Source organism: Nyctibius grandis, chromosome 7 (genome assembly GCF_013368605.1).
Source record: "Nyctibius grandis isolate bNycGra1 chromosome 7, bNycGra1.pri, whole genome shotgun sequence".
Lineage (NCBI taxonomy): Eukaryota > Metazoa > Chordata > Aves > Nyctibiiformes > Nyctibiidae > Nyctibius > Nyctibius grandis.
Window position 1 is genome coordinate 53,763,170 of NC_090664.1, and position 20,646 is coordinate 53,783,815.

The 20,646-nt window shown below is 50.6% G+C and overlaps 1 protein-coding gene across 2 annotated transcripts; it reads right to left on the reverse strand.

Annotated features, from left to right (window-relative positions):
- Positions 1-423: 423 nt before the first annotated feature.
- CSRNP1 (cysteine and serine rich nuclear protein 1) lies at positions 424-15,743 on the reverse strand. 2 transcript variants are annotated; one of them, XM_068404575.1, is made up of 5 exons: positions 15,661-15,743; positions 8,717-8,912; positions 6,109-6,368; positions 5,425-5,721; positions 424-4,302 (listed from the first exon to the last, which is right to left on the reverse strand). In XM_068404575.1, exons 2-5 carry the CDS (start codon positions 8,886-8,888, stop codon positions 3,319-3,321), a joined length of 1,713 nt encoding a protein of 570 aa, XP_068260676.1. In that variant the 5' UTR covers positions 8,889-8,912; positions 15,661-15,743; the 3' UTR covers positions 424-3,318. The 2 variants fall into 2 exon arrangements, with proteins under 2 accessions (XP_068260676.1, XP_068260677.1); XM_068404576.1 differs by lacking the exon at positions 15,661-15,743 and adding an exon at positions 15,514-15,581.
- Between the last annotated feature and the right edge of the window lie 4,903 nt (positions 15,744-20,646).

A 20,646-nucleotide genomic window follows, 5' to 3' on the forward strand; every position in this document is an offset into this window, starting at 1 on the left:
GCTCCATGCCTTCTCCAGGGAAGATGTCCCCTTTGCTCCAGGCACCAACCCTACAGCTGGTTTCTCACTATGGCTCAGCTCTACATGTTCCCCCTGTGCCCTTCTCCCATGCAAGGCCATGGGGATGCTCTTCCCTGGGCTGCTTTTGGGGAGGGTGAGAAAAGCTATGGGGGTCCCCAAGCTCAGGAGAAGCCTCTTGGAGGACACCAGGCTGGGGCAAGGGCTGCTCCTGCCCTGGCAGGATGCTCCCATCTCAGTACTTGGGCTGGGAACCCAGCACACCCATTAGCTTCAAAAAGGGGCCAAAAAAGCCAAAAACAAAGAAAAAAAAGGGACAATGATGCCATACAATGCAGCACGCACAGCCATCATCCGAATTTCTGAGCCACAGTAAGGGATAAAAAGGGCGAAGACTCTGCCGTATTCAAAGAAAATTCTTTTATTGAAAGTGTAATGGAAATTTCTTCATATTGCTTTGATGAAATGAGAGACAGCAGCTGTAGACAAATATGCTTTTTTATAAACAAATGCAAATGGATAAGGTAAAAATAAAGCATTTTTTTTTAACTTGTACCTTTAAGCAACATAATCACAATATATACACAAAGAAAGCTAAAATAAAGCTATGTTGAAACCAAAGCGTTTCAATCAATACATTAGATAATTACAGATTGTGTCAATAAATACCCAGTTTTTAAACTGTTTAACAGGCAACTTTTTACACAGATACCAAGAAGAAAAAAAAAAATTATATATTTACAATTCAGTGCCCTGGAGAAAAAAAAAAAAGAGAGAAAAAAAATCTTTTTTCTTTTTTTTTTTTGGCACCAACACAAATAAAAAGAATAAATTATAGAAAAAAATCCACAAAGGCAGGAGTCTATCCCTGGCATTCATTTTTAAAAAAGTGTGTGTATATATATAAAATATATGTATATATTTTATATATATATAAATATATATATATATGCAGAGAAACCTAGGAATGTTATAAAATATATTAGTGCCAATAAATACAGAACGGTACCAGACTTTTCAACTGTCAATAGCTCTGATGCAGTCTGAAGGATAGAAACTACCACCTAGGAGATAACTGAAGGGGACTTTTCAGTCTAAAGAAACGACGACAACGACGACGAAAAATAATAATAACATATATATATATATATATCCAGGAAATCCTCCATCTGCCAGTAGTATTCCTACAGTCGCCCTCCTGCCCGGCGGGGAGGTCCCCGGGGCGATGCCTCGCAGGAGGATGCGGCAGCGAGCACAGGGCTCACGGCCGCAGTGGGTCAGCTCCGCTTCCAAGTTGACCGGCTCAATACCAGAGAAGATGTACAATTAAATAGTAATAATAATGATTAAAAAAAAAAAAAACCCAAACAACCCAGCCTTCGCCGTATTCGTACACGAGAAGTTTCCTACGTTGCCGGCAGGTTTGCGCGACGCGCCTGCGGAACAGCAGATACCCAAGAGCACCATCCCTGTCATGGGGATATAAACAGTTCAGCCACTGAAAAAATTCTCAAATCCACATTTTGTGATTTTTCCTCCCCCATCTGGGTGTCTTTGCATCCCTCGGGAGCTCCCACCAGCACCCTGCTCCCAGGGCAGCGGGGCTGGGATGCCAGAGCTGCCGCCTGCCCCCAGTGCGGGTGATGCCAGGCATCACTCCCATCACCCAATCTCACATTTCCCAAGCAGGGATTTAAAGCCGGCAGGTTTTAAAGCCTTTTTTTTTTCATACCACTGGCGTAGGCACTTAGTGTATCACTGACGTACAGATTTTTATGTCCAGTTACATCTTGTGGCCAAATAGTGTCATGTTCTCAAACTGATTTAAATAGCAGAAGGCCAAGAGGGCCCCCAGTCTCCTTCCTAAACACGGTGATTTCTCTCATTTTAAAAAAAAAAAGCCTTCAAGTTTTTCAGCTTTTTTCAGGCCTTATTTTTTCTTCCCTCTAAAACTACTCAAAGGTTAAGTAACCCAATAACCTTCATATCTTCCTTGATTTACCCAATTTACCTATGTAAAAAAAATAGTATAAACAGTCTGGCCCACTAGATTTTGGAGCTGCGATTCCCTTGACGTTGGGGAGTCCTAAGGAGCACTTGCTGAGGAGCGTGAGCACAGTGTTGCTGCTGTTGGCTTTGCTCTCCCACAGCCCCTCCACGGGGCTGCAAAGGTCCTTCTCATTACACCCCCCCACCGCTGCTAGCGATTCCTCTGCATATTCATGAAAGATCTTATGGCCAAATCCTTAGGAGGTTAAATAAATTATAAAATAATTTATGAAAAGGGGTTTGGGTGGGTGGGGTTTTTTTGTTTAAATAGAGCTAGTTCATGTTATTTCTTGACTAATGGAGGGTTTTGCTTGGTTTTGCTCTCCCTAGCAGTATTACGGAGATCAGACACCACCATGATGTCTACTAGAGGGCTGACAGAGACCAAAGGATGTTGCACAAATGTTTCCCCCGTCCCTCCCGTCCCACCCGCTTGCATTTGGCTCTGTTAGAAATGCAAAGTGAAGACCAAACAGCCAACACCTTTCAGACTCAGAAAAACCAGGTGCCGCTGAAGACCTTATTGCCCTTCCAGGTCATTGATAAACCACAGTGCTATTCATGTACTACAGGTAGAAAATAAATAAATACAGATATATTATGCAAAAAAATATGATTGTACACATAATACATCTGAGGTATTACCAATTTAAATAAGGTTTCATGCTAGTTCAAGCTTCGGTGGCTAGTTAAATTCTGGAATTTGCAATAAATAGATGAAGAATGATTATGTATATAGTGTATGGATCTCTTCTGTAAACCTTGTCCGATTTAAACGCAAGAGCGTGTTGGGCTAACTCTTACGCAAACCACAAATTTTCACAATAAATACAGCTTCAAAAAGTTGTCTTAAAAAGTTCCTGCAACACTGAAACGTTTCTAGAAGGGGCTGTGTGTACGACTGGCAACGTTAGCAAGGAGTATTTCTCAACAGGTCTTTTCATACAAAACACAAGGAAATTCATAGGTGAAAGTCTTTTTCCCTCCCCCCCCACCCCACCCCATCATGAAAATTTAGAAATTTTTGCACAAACAGCGAGAGGACTGATTGTAGCTGCAGTATGTCAAAATGTCCACGTTCTATAAAGACCAAAAATAGTTTGTTTGCTTAGAAAGTCTTATTTTTGTTGGGTTTTTTTTCCTCCTTATTTTTGAGTAGCGCATCATCCTTTTGGTGAAAGTTTGCCCATCCAACCGTTCTTCAGTTTTCCTTTCAGCAGCAGTCCCTGCCGCCCCAGCCACACGGGCGTTTCACACTTTCACCGTCTCCATCAGCGATGACTTGATGGCATCCTCCAAAAGCTGATTGTCTGTGAAAGGGGCTGGGGTTTCGGGGACGGATTCGGACAAACCAATGAGAGACTCCAAGAAACAGGAGCCCTGATCTCCAGCTTGAGGGAAGCCAGGGAAATTAGGCAACTGAAACTGTAACGCTGAGAAGTTATCGAGGTTCTCGTACTCCTTTAAGGAGTTGTAAAGGGGTCCCAAGTTATAGTCCGAGAAGGACTGGAAGAAATCCAAGGAGTCAGAGGAAAGGCTGAGGTCGGCATAGCTCTTGGAGCAGGTCTCGGCCGGCGATGAGGCACAATAGGACAGCCCATCGCACCGCGCGTGGGTGGCATCCTCCAGCAAACCCCCGCCATCCTGGTTCGCATTCTCGTCCAGGCACTCGGAGAGGTGGGACAAGTGGCCAGGGACAGGCTTGGCCTCACCGCCGTGGTCCTCAATGAAGAAGTCAGCGGGGTGGAAGCAACTCAGGTCATCCTGGCCACGGCTGCCCTCTTCCTCGGCATCTGAGTCGTTGAAGTGGAGGATGCGTGCCAAGCCGTCATCGTCCACGTCCGACTGGGATTTGTCGGAGGGGAGGCTCTCGTAGGTCTCCTCCAGGTCCTCGCTGGGGTGGGAGGAGATGGAGGAGTCCGTCATGTCACTGCTGCAGCTGTTTTCCCCCAGGGCCTCCAGGTCGGGGCTGAACTGGAAGGCGGGTGCCAGCGGCACAGCGCGCTCCTCCAAAGAGCCCTTCCCCGCCGCGCATCCCAACGGCGGGAGCCGCTCCCGAAAAGGGGGCTCGGCCTCCACCGCCTTCTCGCTGCTCTGCTGCTGCTTCTCCAGCTCCAGCTTCATGATGGTGTGGATGAAGTGGGTCTGCACGCGGGCCTGGTTGAACTCGATCCTGCCCTCGGTGTTGCCGCAGCCGTCCTTGGTGCAGCCGCAGGGGAAGGAGGTGTGATCCATCTGGCACGGGGAGAAGCAGAGGCGGAGGGTTAGGACCGAACCTGGCGGTGCAAAATTGAATCTGTCCGCGACTCACCCGCCCCGAGAAACCGTGTAACAGCAGAGGGGTTTAAAAGCAGGCTAAAAAAAAAAAAATAATAAAAGACACCCTGCCCTTTTGAAGGGTTGTCATAAAAAAGTTCGATTTCAAGTTAAAAGGTTCCAAAAAAAGCGAAATATAATGCTCCGAAAGGAGACATAAGGGGGCAAACGTGAGTTTTTATATCTTGCATCATGACATTTAACACCTGATCCATATTGTGAACTTCTGCCCCTCACTGAGGCAAGGACAAATTGCTCAACAGGCATCTGCGGCACCTTTATGTCCCTGTTATCAGCAGCCACTACAGCAGGGCTGTGACACGCACATGGAGCACGTGTCCGCCTGCGTGCGCCCACACTACACCACCCCCAGCCTGCAGCCACAGCACCAAGAGAGCGAGCAGCAGCCTGAATAGGGAATATGGCTCCTCGAACACAGCTGGGCAGACATCCATAAAAATAAAAATCATATAATAAGCTAAGTGAATACATAGGGATTGCCCCACTTCGCAGGTGGGCTGCACAGCTCTCCGTGGGCTGATGCTCAGCTGACACTCCCACGTTCGCCTGAGCATGCTGGGAGTTGTGATACACACCAAGGGAAAAAAAATAACAAAAAAAAACGAGGGGGAGGAGGAGAAATCACAGCCTCGTGTGAGGAGCGAGAAGCTTTCGTTTGCCAAGACATTCTCACGTGGCCCATCTCCAACGGGAGACTGAGCAGGCACGGGTCTCATGGGGACGGTCGTAGGGAGTGCATTCATGCTGCAGGCTTGGGCACATCCCCACGGCTGCAACGGTACCGTGTAGATGGCTGCACGTGTGGTTTGGGAAGCGGACGCTTTCGAGCAGCATCTGCCTCGCAGCCTGGGGAGCATCTCCAAGAGCTTTTCTCATCTGCTTTGCTCCAAGCACAGGTGGGAACAGATGCAGTTTACAAGCTGCCCTAACTCTGTCCTGCTTGCTCAAAACCCCCTGCTTTAACGTACACATCAGTTGGAGCCGTGGCTTCTCCCCCGTGCCCAGAGGCGAGGGCAGTACCTGACATTTAATGCCTGCCAAGCTGCAGCTGCAGGTCTCGGGGTCGCAGACCTCCTGGCAGTCACAGCCGCAGTCCTCCCGGGACAAGCGGATGTTGTGCAGCTCTCGCTTCTCCTCCTTGTCGATCTTCTTCACCCCCACGGCTTTCAGCAACGCACGTCTCTTCTTGGCGGGGTAGGGCTGGAGGAAGAAGCCGTCCTCTAGGTCCACGTTGCTGACGTCGATGTCGTCATCAGAGATGTCTTCGATAGTGAGCTGGTTGGCCTCCTCCGACTCCTTCGTGCCATTCATGGTTAGCTGCGGGGAAAAAATAGGCAAGGCATTAGGGACCTGTTGGGGACAAAGAGCCGTCAGCACCCCCAGGTCAGGAGAAACAAGAACGATCTGCCCCCCCCAGTGTCCACCCCCAAAACCAACATAGGTGTCAGAGGCCCCAAAGACGTGACAGACACCTGGCATGTGGAGTTCAGTGTCTCCTCCATCACTTTTCAAAGGTGGAGAACTGAGCTGAAAATCCCACACCAGAGCCTGTGTTTTTTGGAGACTCAAAGAGGGTTAAGGACCAATGCCCTCAGGTCTGAGAGAGGCTGCCCTCAGGTCTGAGAGAGGCTCCTACTAAAAACTGGCCATTAACTAATGACATCCACCCTCTCCTCACCAACCCAGCCCCACGCTCCTACTCACTTTCCATTTCAACGCTTCCAACTTCTCCTCTTTTAATTTCTCTTCAAGTTTCCCCCGACGAACGTTTTCCTGCTCCTTTGAAAACTCTGCTAGCGTGAACTGCCGGGAGGAGCTGTGTTTGCTCACCATCCCCAGGGTGCAGCCCCCGCGACTAGGCACGCTCGTGAACCCCTGGCAGCGTGGGAAGTAAAACACAGTGACCCGGTCAAACTCCACATTGTTCTTCTTTAGTCGCTTGGATTTCTTCAGGATCGACGTGGCTAAAAATGGGGGAAGAAAAAAAAGCACAAAGTCAGTACTGCCATCCTGCAGACAGGAGAGAAATATTACAAAGAGGCTGTAAATATTACAAACAGGCAGGACTTGCAATTACTCTCTCAACTGGGACGTGATAGGACAAGGTTACAACATTGCTTGATGGCTTCTGGTGTTTTAGGATCTAACACGTCAAAGGTGGGAAACTAAGCCAAGTCCCGACGCATCGGAGTCACTGATCAGATTCACCCTAAGAAACGGCTGCTGCTTCTCCTTCCCGCTTGACTTCCTCCAGGAAACACACATTTGCTTATTCTTCACGTGCAGCAGAGCATAACGAACAAGTAACAAACCATCCTACATGCCTGTCTTGCTCTAAACCCAAGCACCCTGCCCCACACTCAGGAGCTCGTGGTCTGCTCCCAGGATGCCGGAGCACCAACACTCCAGCGCTGCGTGACTCCAGCTTTCATGGCAGGGCAGAAAATAGCCAAAACGGCCGTTTTTCTGGTACTTCCTTACACCATCCACTGGGAGGAACTATGAATCTATAGTTTATTCTCAAGAGACTCATTTGAGAGCAGCTGCAAAGATGTTAATCTTTATGCAGGTGATCCCAGGGTAAACACGGCAATACATGACTCTGGTTTATCTTAAACTGCTGAAACATGCTACACACCATTGAAAGCGGACCCTCTCCAGAGATACCTGGTTCTGCACATTTGCACGTGCAAACGTAACAGATGGAGGCGGACTGATTAGCCAGGGCAGTTTCAGAGTCAATGAGTTTCCACGAACGTAGCTGGCCATGGAAAGCAAAGCAAAACGCAGTGGTACGGGGTTACAGAGCTGCTTTTTCTGCTGCATGAGCACGTCAGGAATGAGAGTCAGCTACCCACAAATTAGGTGGTGGGATTTTTTGGTCCCATTCTCTGCTGTTGCATGGGTGTCTTGGTTGCCACCATGGAGAATATGGGGAAAAAACAACCCAGAAAGGATGGGTGACTCCCGCAGAGCTGGGATCCGAGCCCCGCTCTTCGGATGGCAGAGCCACAGGGAGCCCCACCACGGGGAACCAACCGAAAGGACTGCCAAAAACCCGAGGGGCTCGGCTGGTTTGGCTGGCCCCAAAGGCTGGGAAAGTGCGAGACAGGACAGTTAGCTGCACCCATGTTTCACAAGTCTCGCTTGCCAAAATATAGCATTTCAGTTTCATATGAAAAAAAAGTGTTCACCCAGCTGCATCAGCAGCTTCTGCTAAAGAGCTGAGGGTTTCACACTGGGCTCTGCAGTTGCTTTGATGATATCTTTGCACTGCGCGTTGCGTTTTCATAATAACCTTGACTCAATCTTCTAAAACATTAGCTCCTTATCAAAAGGCAAGTTCACCACCACGATCATCTATCAGCTGAGCTGCTGCACTTTGGCATTTTCTCCTCTCTCCCCGCACCCCTCCTCCGAAATTGTTTTCCCATTCCTGACCCTTTTCCAATTGAGCCAGAGAATACAAAAAGTTCATTGTTTTGTCACAAAACCTGGGAAGACAAGCAAGAATGAGACTCTTTATTATTACAAGACTTCTAAAGCCTTTTCAGACCACTGCGTGTTTGTGTATGTCTGCTAAGCGGACCTTAACTGCTATATGCAGTGGGTGTTCAGCATAATTTACTAGGTTGGACTATTTCTCCTCCATGAAGATGTTCCCCTATTGTATTTTTTATTTTTCCCTTCACATGGCAGATAAAGGTTTTTACAACCTCGTCTTCTGTGTGTTTTCCTAAAAGCTCTCAAAACTGATATTGCTGGGAAAACAAAACAGCATTTATCTGTACTAACAGCGGAGGCAATGTCAAACGTGTCATGTTCTTTGGCAAAGTACCCAACTTACATAGAAAACGAGTTCCGAAACAGTAATTACGCTACTGGTTAATCATTTTTAAAAACCAGCATCATGGGCTTTTGCTGTCTGTTTAGGTTTTGCCTATGGAATGGCTTGACAGGGGATTGAGGGATGGTGGGATGGTCCTACAGCACTGTCTTGGAGGCACCTGCATGCCTCTGCACACCCAGGCCTTGGGTTTCTATTCCTAGAAATCTGGACTTTAGCAAAAACATTATAAAGGAATGATAAATGCTGGGAGGAAGGGCTGAGGAAGACCACCCTGAGGATGCTGGCCAATTATAAAAACAAGACAAATCAGTGTAATGACAGGGAGCTGGTGTTACGGCCACTTCCACCTGTAAAAGTGTGCTCCAAGGGGGTCTCTGCATGGCGGCGACCCACCACCATGCTACAAAAAGCCCACGCAGAGGCATGTCTGATCCCAGGAATGGGGCTGCCGGAGATACTCACGGGTGAAGCCGGGCGTTAAGGCAGAGCTGGGCTTGGGCTCTCCGCGGGAGCTCTCCTCGTCCGACTCCCAGCCCGAGGACGCTGAGGAGGAGAGGGGGGAGCAGGAGGAGGAGGAGCAGTAGGTGCTGTCATCCCCCAGCTCTTCGTACTTCCTTTTCAATACTCCGCTCATGGTGATGCCGTATTTTTCATATAACTGGAAAACAAAGGAGAAAAGCAAAATAAAGCAAGGGAAATACTGGCAGTTCTGGGTGATGAGCACGATGGCTTTAACACCCAGCAAGGCTTCTCCTGGCCATAGCCTGGTCACCTGGCCATGCAGGTGTGATTCCCAAAATGTGCTCCCCCAGAAAAACACACCTTAGTACCCTCACTGTGCACACCTGCTGAATTTCTCTTCCATTTTAGGATGCTGCAGAAAAAAACTACTATCACAGACAACAAACTGTCCGGAAACAGATTCAATCAACACAAATGTTATCAAACAATAAGTACTACATTTTGCTTACTAATTCTTTTATGTTAACTCCTTACCCAGATCGCTTTCTATGCAGTTACAGCTTTAACGTCTTGCTAATTACAAAAATAAGCCAGTTTGCAGAGAACAATCTGTTGGCATGATTTACTTGCTACAGCCCCCTGGGGAAAGAGACTTATTAAACGAAGCACTGAAATACAAATATATCAGCTGTGAAGAACAGCCCTTCTCCTCACGGTGCCTTTCATAGTCAGTCCCCCATTCAATAAGCTATTCTTGTTTAGGCTGGGTTATGTATCAAGCATAGTAGCAATTAAAAACAACGCAGCTAATTAAAAACAAAGGGGCTCTGTACTTGCCTAGATTCCTAAATTTCCTTCATGCTTTTCCCCTACTCATCTTAAAGAAAAAAAAGAAAAAAAAACCAAACCAACAAACTTTGTTGCATGTTTTAACCTTTGGTTATATAAAGTTTGTGGGGTTTCTATCTCCTGAAATGGCACAAAAGCTACACGCTTTGCCTACAATAGCCTAATGGATCTCAGAGCCCACCTAACCTGGGATGCTTTTGCATAGATGATGGAACTGTTTCTCCTTTCAGATGCTGGCGACACCGCACCAGATGCTCCTGCTTCTGCAGAAGTCACTGCCAGCTTATTTTGAAGCCATTGAGCCATACCCAAAGCTGGGGACCAGGCTGCTGCCAGAACAGTGACTTGCTTTGACCCCATCCCATCGGGCTGTAGGGCACAAGCATGGTGGGAGAGATGTAGCCCCAGCCCAGAAACAGGAGGGGAGAGCCCTGGCACTGCGGGATGCTACCAGCCACCCCGCTGCTTCAGCAAAACCAGAGGTAATACACAAAACCTAAAGCATCCCTGAAATTCCGATGACAGCAGGATGCTTCAGACAGATACAGCCCCAGGACAGTGAAAGTACAGATACGGGGGTGCCAGACACCCGGTCCCTGTCCCCTCCTGCCACCTGAAACTCCTCCACCAGCCAAATTTATTCTTTGTAACCGTAGCACTTTCTCACCCTCTTTTGCATGTCTGAAGTTAATTTAAGTCTCTGAAAAAGGAAAAAAAAACACCAAACCCGCCGTCCTGACAGCCCCGAGCAGGCGGCACAGAAACCACACCGGCTTCAAACCCTCCCAACGATGGGACTTTCAAGATCTCGACAGCACCGCACGGTAACACGTAGCAGGACGGGAGCACACGCGGTGCCTTCAAAGCCCTCCTTCGTTGTATTTACCAACAGCTTCCCAGGAGACAATAGTCCCCTAAAAGGTCAAAAAAAATCCCTGAATGAAGCAGTTCCTCGCCTGAAGAAGTTAATCATTCACTGCAACATGTGCCTACAGGGCTGCTGCATCCCCCACAGCCCCCCAAAGCTGGGGGCCGGGGAGAAGCGATCCCCTCCGTCCCTCCTCCTCCTCGGCAGCCCCGGAGCTGCAGGTGGTTTTGCCATGGAGGGGTTGTTGTTTTTTTGGCCTTAATCCAAAACAGATGGGGAGAAGGTGGATTTGGCCACCCTCCAGCCCCAGCAGCACATGTCCTGCCTGACACCTGGATTAACCCCCTTCCTGCCCGCGCAAGCTCCTACGCAGCCACGACACCCAAACCAGTTACCTGGCTGCATTTACAAACCTTACATTTTTATTATCTTTTTTTTAATGCCTTCTGCTCTGCCTCACATTTGCTTTAAGAAACAACCAGGAGCAAAGAAGCCCTCCAAATCCATGGCAGGGGTCCGAATCAAAGCCTGGGCTGCAGCCAGAGGTTCGCTCATCCCAGCTGACCCCATCGTCCACCCAGAGCGGCCAAAAACTTCACAAAAAAGTCCCACACGTGGCTTGAAAGAGCATCACTTCGCACCGCAGAGCAACCGCTTGCTGCTCCAAAGGACACCTCTGATTTTGCCAGTGAAGGATGCCACTGTCTAGCCAAGGGAGGGAGAAACCAGCTCCTCAAAAAGCCTGTAGGACACATGCCCAATGGCAAACGCCCTCGGAGATGCGATGTGGGAGACACCGGAGGGTGGTGGAGCAGCCAAGACCACACTGCTGAAACAGGGATAACTCCCTTGTCCAGACCAAAAAAAACAACCCCCACGCAGCATCCATTTCTAGTGGGATTTACTTGGTCTGCAGGACTCCCAGAGAAGGGAGGAGGTGGACATCACAGCGATGCAGCCCTGATGCTCAGGTCGCCTGCAAACCCACCAGCGCCCATCACGAGCCGTGCCGCCTGCCCCCCAAGCCACACAGCAAGAAAAAAATGAAGCGTTTTCCTCAAGTGAGCTAACTGCACTAACACAAACACCGAGCCAGAGACAAGGCAAGCTGTGTATAAGACAGTGCCATTTTATTTTATTTATTTTTTAAATACTATCGTTGCTGATTAGCCACGTCTGGCAGTAGGATGAAGGGAGGTGCATGCATCTCCCATCTATGAGGATAAGCCAAATGCATAGGAAAAAAAAAAAAAAACAAACACCTTTGGAATGCTGTCTTATTCAAAACATCTATTGTTTTGTTAATGCAAAGTAGGTGTCGTGCAAACATGATTCTCAATTAAGGGGAAAAAGCTGGTGAACCTGTTGCCCACCAGCCAAAACACATTAATTTTCCCCCGTAACGCCTTCCCCCGCTTCGCTGATTTACGGCTGCGACGTTTTCCAGGTCAAGTTTTCAAATCCTTCGCAGGAGCCATACGCTGCACCCATCAGTGCCTACTTGTATCCACCCCTAAAAAAATTCCCCAGACGGGGTTTTTGCTGTGGAGAGGATCCTCTCCTCCCCCCCTCGCCCCGACACTTGGGAGCAGAGTTCACACCAGCGATTTGGACGCTGCCTTGAAAGCCGCGTCGCCGAAACCGCCGGCTGCTCAGCCAAAAAAACCCAGAGGCCAATTCAGACACAGCGAGGATATTTTAATTGCAGTAGTCCTGCAAGTAATCTTAAATCCACATTGATGTCTTACAAAGAAGTCACAAAAATGTGCACAGCAGCAGAAAAAAGAAATATATATATATATCTGTGCTTGCCATTGCAAATCTCTGCAGGCACCACCAAGCGCAGGATTTTACCACCTTCTCCTTCTCTATTTTTTTTTTTTTTTACATAACCTGAAATAAAATAATCCTATCTTCCTTTTAGTTGCCAAAAAAGACATTCTGTTCTTGGCTAAGACTTCTTACTCATCTATTTTACTGAAAACAGCTTTTGGAACAAGTACATAATGCAATGGATCAAACCCGCAGGAATTCCTCTCTGGCACCAGAACTCCCACTATCCTGGGAATACTTTCTAACAAATATTTAGCCCAGATGTGCATTCCTTTCTTTTTCTCTCCCTCCTTTTTTTTTTTCCTTTTTTTTTTTTTTAAAAAAAGCATTAAAGTTGGGATGGGGGCAAATGTGGGGGGGTAGCTGTCTAGTTGGGGGGGAAGGGAATAGAATCTGCAAAGTCCCACTTCTGGCACTCGGCAAGTCGCAGGGTAAAGCCCTAATACGCTGGAATGCGAGGAATTAATGTTTTAACTATCCTCCTCTTGGACGACGTCTCAACAGTAAATATTTCGAGTAATTTAGATTTAAGAAGGTTTGGCATTCGTTTAGCCAAGCGCAAAGGAAGGCAACTAAAACCTCTACCAGTGTCCAGATAGTCTATTTCTAAGAGACTGCACAAAGAGGCATCAAGGCTTTGTGCAGAAGTACACGGAGAAGATGTGTCGGCGTTTTATTTTGGGGCTGTGTATGTGCTTTGCAAACGCAGCAGTGCAAGCACGGCAAAGGAAACTTCTCCCAGCAAGTCCAGCAGCTATGTCTGCTTGTGCCACAACTCCCGTGGTACTGCAGGAGAACACCCACGAGGAAGGAGATTTTAAATTTTGGGGTTTCCGTAGGTGAAGCATCCTAAAGCATGGAAGGATCCCAAATCTGTGTATGAGCTCTTGAAAGCAAACTTTCTTCTGCAAAGCAATTTGGGTAAAAACAAAGAAAAATCAGAAAAAAAACCCCAAACCTCTGTGCAATGCACTAAAAGCATTTATTTTCCAGTGATTGCAGCATGGGAAGCCAAGGTGGACTCTTCCCGGCACACGGGGACGAGGGCTCGGGCGCCGGGAGCGAGTTAACAACTCTGCTGAGCCGTGAGTCAGAGCGGCTCCCGCGCCCTCCCCCAGAGCCGCAGTGGCTGTGCAGGTCTAGCAGGAGTAAATATTAGTTTAAAAAACACCACTGCATATTTTAGCCAGGTACGGCTCCAAACGCGACTCGTGGAGCAAACCTGGGGGAGTTTTGGGGGTCGGTGTTTATTTGCACGCCGCTGTTTATTGCGGGTCAGGCAACTTTGGTGCGAGTATTGCCAAAAACTGGTGCGGAGCTGAGCTTCCCGTTCAGCTATCCCAGATATTTGATGTCTACCAGCAGCGGTGATTCCCGTAACGTCTCCGGGTTACTTAATAATCACGGCACTATCAACACTGATTCATTGCTCCTTCATTTAACTATTTTAATTCTTTGCATATTTACTTAAGTGGTTTCCCCAGCGCCGCTGTGACAGCCTCCACGATGACAACACTTCCCAGTTTCAGGGCTGACCGGGGCCAAGGCGAGTGGGATCATCCCATGAGGACCCTCCGGAGGACGGTCCCGTGCGTGTTCCCAGCCATACAAGCTGTGCTTTCCAGTTCAGACCAGATTATTTTCACCCAGCTGGGCCTAAGGTTTCATAACCTTACTCCGGTTAAAAATAGCCTCTGCCTACTATGCAACAGCAAAACGCAAAGTATCCCATGCTGCGGCGCAGGAGCATGAATCAGTTCGTAGCACCACGAGTTTATTCTCCTGCCAGAGACTGAGCAGGCAAAACACCTTCCCTGGGAAGAGCATTAGAAGCATTTACTCCATCTACGAATTTTCAAAAGGCCACAAAGAAAAAGGCTTTTCAGATTTTTCTATCAAGCCCTTATTTCTCACTGACAGCCTGAAACAAGAAACATTAGCAAAGACATTAAAGGTTATCTGACACGGCCCGAATGAAACAAGGTTCAAATGTACTCGGCGCAGATTGTGCTGTAATAAATATGAAAACAGCAAAGTGTGCTTTGTCTAGGAAAATCCTCTATTTGATTACACCTCATGAATAATTCACACCAGGTTTCCATATTTGTCCTCCTGTAGGTACACGCTGTGCATTACCTTGCCTGCTATATATACGCCCGCATTTCCTGCGCTGAATTATTAAAGCCTTTGCCGGGAGCTGCAGAGTCTCTCCACGCAGAGAACAAACGCACTATCCCGAAAATAAACCTCCCAAACCTTGACGGGCCTCATCTGCAAACTGCTCAGTGGAGGAGAGAAAAAAAAATAAAATATCGTGGGGGGAAAAAAAAATAATAATATTGTTGATGAGTCCACTGTAACAAATGACAAGACTCTGAGGTTTGTAAATGGCCGTGAGGGTTTTCTCTCCATCCCACCGAGGCATTGTCATTCCAGACGTGAGTAAGGCAGCGCTGCTTTAGGAAAGGGCTGTCCCCGTGTGTCAGCCTCTTCCTACGGCGACATTATGTAACTCGGAGGTGACAGACACTTGGGGGGGGGGGGCAAGCAAAAAAAAATACACGCTGAGAAAACTTAGTAGTTTTCTTTTTTTTTTTTTTCCCCCCTTCGTTTCTTTTTCTCAGGTGCGCAGTAAAAGCCACAATTTTTTTTATTTCGGGCAGCGGCAGGAGGCGGGGGGGCCCCGCTGCCGCCCGTCCGTGGGTCCCTCCGCGCGGCCGTCGGTAGGTGTTGCTGTAGGGACGGGAAAGCCTCGCCAGCCGGGCAGATTTGGGGAAGAGCGAGCCGGCAAGGCTCCCCCCCCCGCCTCCTTCCATTAACCCCCCCCCGCCTTTCTTTCAACATCAGAAAATTGGAACCGCAGCCGTAAAGATGGAGCAGAGCCTTAACTGACAGGGCGGAAACTCCGCGCTACCCCAAATCAATATACAGGTATTTATATGGATGTACAGCGCAGCGTTTTCTGCCGACGGGAAAGTGCGGGCGGGCTGCGGGAGCACCAAAGGCCCCCTCCTCCCCCCGAGGAACGCGGTCCCGCCGCCTCGGGGGGTCCCGGACCATCGCCCCAGCCCCAGCCCCGCCGGGCTCCCCTCGCCCCCGGGCAGGAGCAGCCCGGCCAGACGGCGCCTCGGAGCCGCGCCTGCCCGGCGGGGAACCGAGCCGGACCCCCCGACGGCGGGGCACCGGGACGGGCTCTGAGCCGGACCCCCGAGCACCGCGCCGGACCCCGCTACGAGCAAGCACTGACCTGGCTCTGAACCGGACCCCCGACGGCCGAGCACCGCGCCGGACACTGCACCGGACCCCCGACCCACAGTCCCGGACGGCGGAGCACCGAGCCTCCCCCGCACCCTCCTGCCCCATCCCGGCGCCGGCTGCCCCCGGCGGGCCCTACCTGCGGAGGCGGCGGCGGGTGTCGGCGCGGCGGCTCCGGGGCAGCGGCGGTGCGTGGCGCGGCGCCTCCCGCTCTGCCGCTGCCGGGGCCGGGGCTGACGCCGCGCCGCGCCGCGCTGCCCTTTTTCGTCAGTGGAAAACTCCGGGCTCTGACGCAGGCGGTGACAGGCGCGGGGCCGGCGCGCGCCCGGCCCGCCCCCCGCCGCCCGCCGCTGCCGGGCGGGGCGCTGAGTCAGGGCCGGCGGGACGCGCCGCCCCGCCCCGCGCTGAGGCGGGTGCGGGGGCACAAGGGATTGGGGACCCGCAGGCAGGCATTGAGCCCGTAAGGGGTTTGGGTCCCTCAAGGGGTTGGGAGCCCGCAAGGGGTTGGGGACCCACAGGCAAGGCTTAAACCCCGAAAGACTGGGGTCTCCAGGGGGGTGGGGACCCCCAAACAGGCAGTGAGCCCGTAAGGGGGTTAGGTCCCTCAAGGGGTTCGGAGCCCAGGAGGGGCTGGGGACACACAGGCAAGGATTGGACCCCGAAACAGATTTGGGTTTCACAGGGGGTTAGGGACCCCCAAGCAGGCATTAACCCCATATGAGTGCCTTAGGGGATTCAGAGCCCGCAAGGAACTGGGGAACCACAGGGAAGGATTGGACCCTAAAAAGATTTGGTCACCACGGGGGGTTTGGGCCACACAAAGGGTTGGGGACCCACAAGGCAGGATTGGACCCCAAACAGATTTGGGCACCACAGGGGGTTTGGACCACACAAAGGGTAGGGACTCACAAGGCAGGATTGGACCCTAAAAAGATTTGGATCCCACAAGGGGTTTGGGCCACACAAGGCCCAAGGTCAAGGTTTGTGACCTATAGGAAGTTTGGAACTCACAATCAGGCTTGGTCCCTGAAAGCAATTTGGATCCCACAAAGGGTTAGGTCCCTACATGGGCTTGGGGACCCACAGGCAAGGCTTAGACCCTGAAACAGATTGGGGTCTCACAGGGGGTTAGGGATCCCCAAGCAGGCATTGAGCCTGTAACGGGTTAGGGTACCTCGAACGGTTCAGAGACCACAAGGGGTTTGGGACCCACAAGCACAGTTTGGACCCTGAAATGGATTTGGGCCCCACAGGAGGTTTGGGACCCACAAGCAGGCTTGGCCCCTGAGAGGGATTTGGACCACACAAGGAGTTTGGTTCCTCACAAGTGGTTGGGGACTCAGGCACAGCTCAGACCCCAAAACAGAGTGGGGCACCACAGCGGCTTTGAGGCCCACAGGGGTTTGGGGCCCACAAACTGACTTGGCCCCTGCAAGGGGTTTGGACCCTGCAGGGAGTTTGGAACCCACGGGCATGGCTTCGACCCCAAAATGGATTTGGGTCCCACAGGGGGTTTGTGTCCCACAAAGGTTTTTGGACCCATGAGCATGGGTTCATCCCTGAAAGGGACTGAAGTGCCACGAGGAGTTTGGGACTCAGAAGCAGACTGGGCCCTGAAAGGGATTTGGACCCCACAACAGCTTCAGACCCCACAAATGATGGCTGCCAAAAAGGCTTTGGGCCCTACAGAGTGCCTGGGACCCACAGGCAGCCTTGGACCCCAAAAAGGATTTAGGCCCCAGAATGGGTTTGGGCCCCCCAAGGAATTTGGGACCCATGAGCAAGGCTTGGAACCCAAAACAAATTTGGGCCCCACAGGGGAGTCGACCCCACAGGGATTTGGGATCCATGGGGAATTTGGGACTTATAAGCAAGATTTGACCCCCGCAAAGGATTTGGGTCCCATAAGGGGTTTGGGTTCCATAGAAGAGGCTTGGCCTCCAAAACGGGTTGGGATCCAAAAGCAGGGCTTAGCACACAAGCAAGAATAGGCTCTCAAAAGACTTATGACCCCCAAAAGAGTTTTGGCCCCACAAGGTTGTTGGGATCCAGAAGCAAGATTTGGCTCTCAGAAGAGTTTCTGGACACCAAGGGGATTTGGCACCTACACAAAAGGCTTGGCCCCCAAAGGGATTTGGGCCCCATAGGGGTTTTGGGCCCCATAAGTAAGGCTTGCACCCCAAAAGGGGTTTTGGTCCCATGAGGGGTTTGAGATGCACAAGCAAGGTTTGGCCTCTTGAAGGGATTTGGGCACACCTGAAGATGCTTGGGGCGTAGCAGCAAGGCCTGGTCCCTGAAGGGAATTTTGGACCTACGTGGATTTGATCCCCAAGAAGTATTTGGGCCCTACAGGCGAAGGCTGATCCCTCAAAGGGATTTGGGACCCCCAAAAGGAACTTGGGCCCCATGGGCAAGGGTTAACCACCAAAATGGGTTTGAGCCCCACAAGCAAGAGTTGTCCCTCAAAGGGAGTCTCTGAAAGGGACTTTGGCCCTATAAGGGAGGCTTGGCTCCCAGAGGGTTTTAAGGCCCCGTAAGCAAGAGACATAATGTTTTGGGGAGTTTGTTTCCCAGCATGGCTGGGACAGAGGGGAACATCCAGGAGCCTGCACCAGGTCACCCCCCAGCTCTGGTCACTGCAGCGTTCAGCTGAGGATCTCCACACTCTTTCCATTAACCACCAGAAGCTTTCAGAGAGTGGCACCACTGGGATTAAAACCCTTGCAGCGGTAGGCGAGGTACAGATTGATCTGGCATTGCCCAACTTCGGTGCTTGGCTGGATTTTTGCCTCACTAGCTGGAGCTGGGCCAACAGCCAGCAGCATGGTCAGAGTCCCTGGATCACAGAGCTGCTCTTGGGGCAGCTCTTTAAAATGTAGCCCAGCTGTATCCCACAGGGTTTGGTATGGCCAAGCTGTCCCTGTGTAGGACCAAGTCCACAGAGCTAGGAGGACTTGTCTCCTGCAGCTCCACAGAGGAGCCTGAAGCCAGCCATACTAGGATCTCCTTAACTCCACCTCTGCATCCAGCCTCTAAGAGGCTGCTCACCCCTTTCCTACACCAAGGTCCCGCTTCAATCCTTTGCTTGCCATAGCTTCGACTCAAAATCAGAGTTGGGTTGGATTTGCCTTCTCTGAGAAGGTGGATGAGGTTGGATTGGGGTGTGGAGGGATTTCCCCAAGCACACCTACCGCCACTCTCTGTTTTGAGCCCCTTAGCTCTGAGGTGCTTCCCACACAGTGCTGCGAGCCAGGGTGCTGGCACCTCTTTTCAGGAATATTATTTTACTTGTAAACCTCTTGAGATGCCTTTGATCATGTTTTGGCGGTTTTTCTTGCAATATGGGTGTCTCATTTGGAAGGTGCCTGGCCTGACCATGAAGAGTGGAGAAGACGAGGTGAGAGCTTCAATGTGCTACGGCCCTTTTCGAGTAGACCACTGTGAGAATCTCACACTTAGCCCTTTCACCAGTGAAAGCTTTCAGACTCTGGGGCTAAAATGTTGGAGAAAAAAAAACCCAAACTGATGCTGAAAAAGGTCCTCTCTAGTGCCAAAGCCACAGCCAGTTTGCTACCACCATGCGAAGCTGTGCCACCAGGATTTCTGCTTCTGATCTTACCCCAGTGTGTGTCAGTGATTCCCGTGCACAGGGCAGCCCCACCAGTCGCCCTAATGGCAGAAAACAGTAGTGGCGTGCGAGGGTGAGCAACCAGGGTGGACTGAGAACATCTTCAAGCCAATTTTGCTGCTGTACTTGATGTAACTCCATAACTCCGTGGTTGCCCCACACTTCTAATCTCCAGGCGCTTCACCCCAGTCCCTGGCTCGCCTCCCTGTGTCTCTCTCCCCAGCCCATGAAAGAACAGCGACAGCTCCCAGCCGTACAGAAGCACAGGAGGGATGAGCTGAGATTTTGCTTCGAATATGCAAACGTACTGGAGGCAATACGTCATTCTAGATGGTGCCCTGATGACGGGTGGGTCCTGTCTTTGAGGCACGAGGGCCTTCCTGAATACGCTGGTGTACAGCGCTCGATCGCCAAAGGAGCGGTTATCCTGAGGTTTCATTTACCATGTTTGGACATGGCCGTGATTAATATTTCCTAACAGGAAGACGTCATGTGTGCAGGCTTTCCTCTGCAGGGCTTGGGTCGAGGGCGACCCAGTTCAGGTTATACACTGGCTCCTCACTTCCTCCGCCTCAGAGACTACACCCCGGCCGGCCGCTGCCTCCCCGCCAGCCCAGCAGCCGCCAGCCGCCCTCCCGGCAGCTGCAGTCGCCCAACGCCGAGCCCAAAATGGGTCCTGGCGCCGGTGAGGTCTCACGGCACTACCCCTGGGGACCTGGAGAGCTTCAATACGACAGGACCAGGACATAATACCACCTATCTACACACCGTGTCTGTGAGACGAAGGGGGGGTCATTTGTCACCATCCCCAAGCCAAGTTTTGCATGAAACCCAGGGTATGGGGGAAAGGGGATATCCTGGTCGGAAAGGCTGCCAGCGACCTCCAGGTTACACATTTTCTCTCTTGCTTTTATTAGTTTTAATGAAAGCAAAGCCACTGTGAGATCGAGTCCCATGCAGGGCAGAAATGATTTAGCGATTCAATGAGGCGACGAACAATTCTGACCCCAAACTGCCCTTATTTGCGTGTGTGAAAGGGAAGGGGATTTTGAAACAAAACTTTCTGGCTCTTCTTTTTGAAGCAGCATTTTTTGTGTTTTAAAACCAACCTAAAAGCACTACTACATAAGTGGAAGCTCACACAGAAGGATAAATAGCCCTCAACCAATATAAGACGTTTTCCTGTGTAGACTGAAAGAAATATCTCAGTTTGACTCAATGTGTATTTTGCTGTTGCGTCTCCAAGCCTCCTTCCTCCAACAAATGATTTTGAGAGAGAGAGGGGAAAAAAAAATCTCTTTCTCTTTAACCTGAGCCAGGTTGGTTTGGTTTTTGACATGAGTTTTTCACCTGTCAAGGAGCATCCTCGTCTCCCTGTGCAGCTGGAGCGGCTCACAGCCCCTGCACCCAGGAAAGCCCTCACTCCCTTGGCAAAGGCTGCTGGCAGCACTGGCCCGGAGCTGGTTTCCCTGGCTCGGCACCATGCGAGCGCTGCTC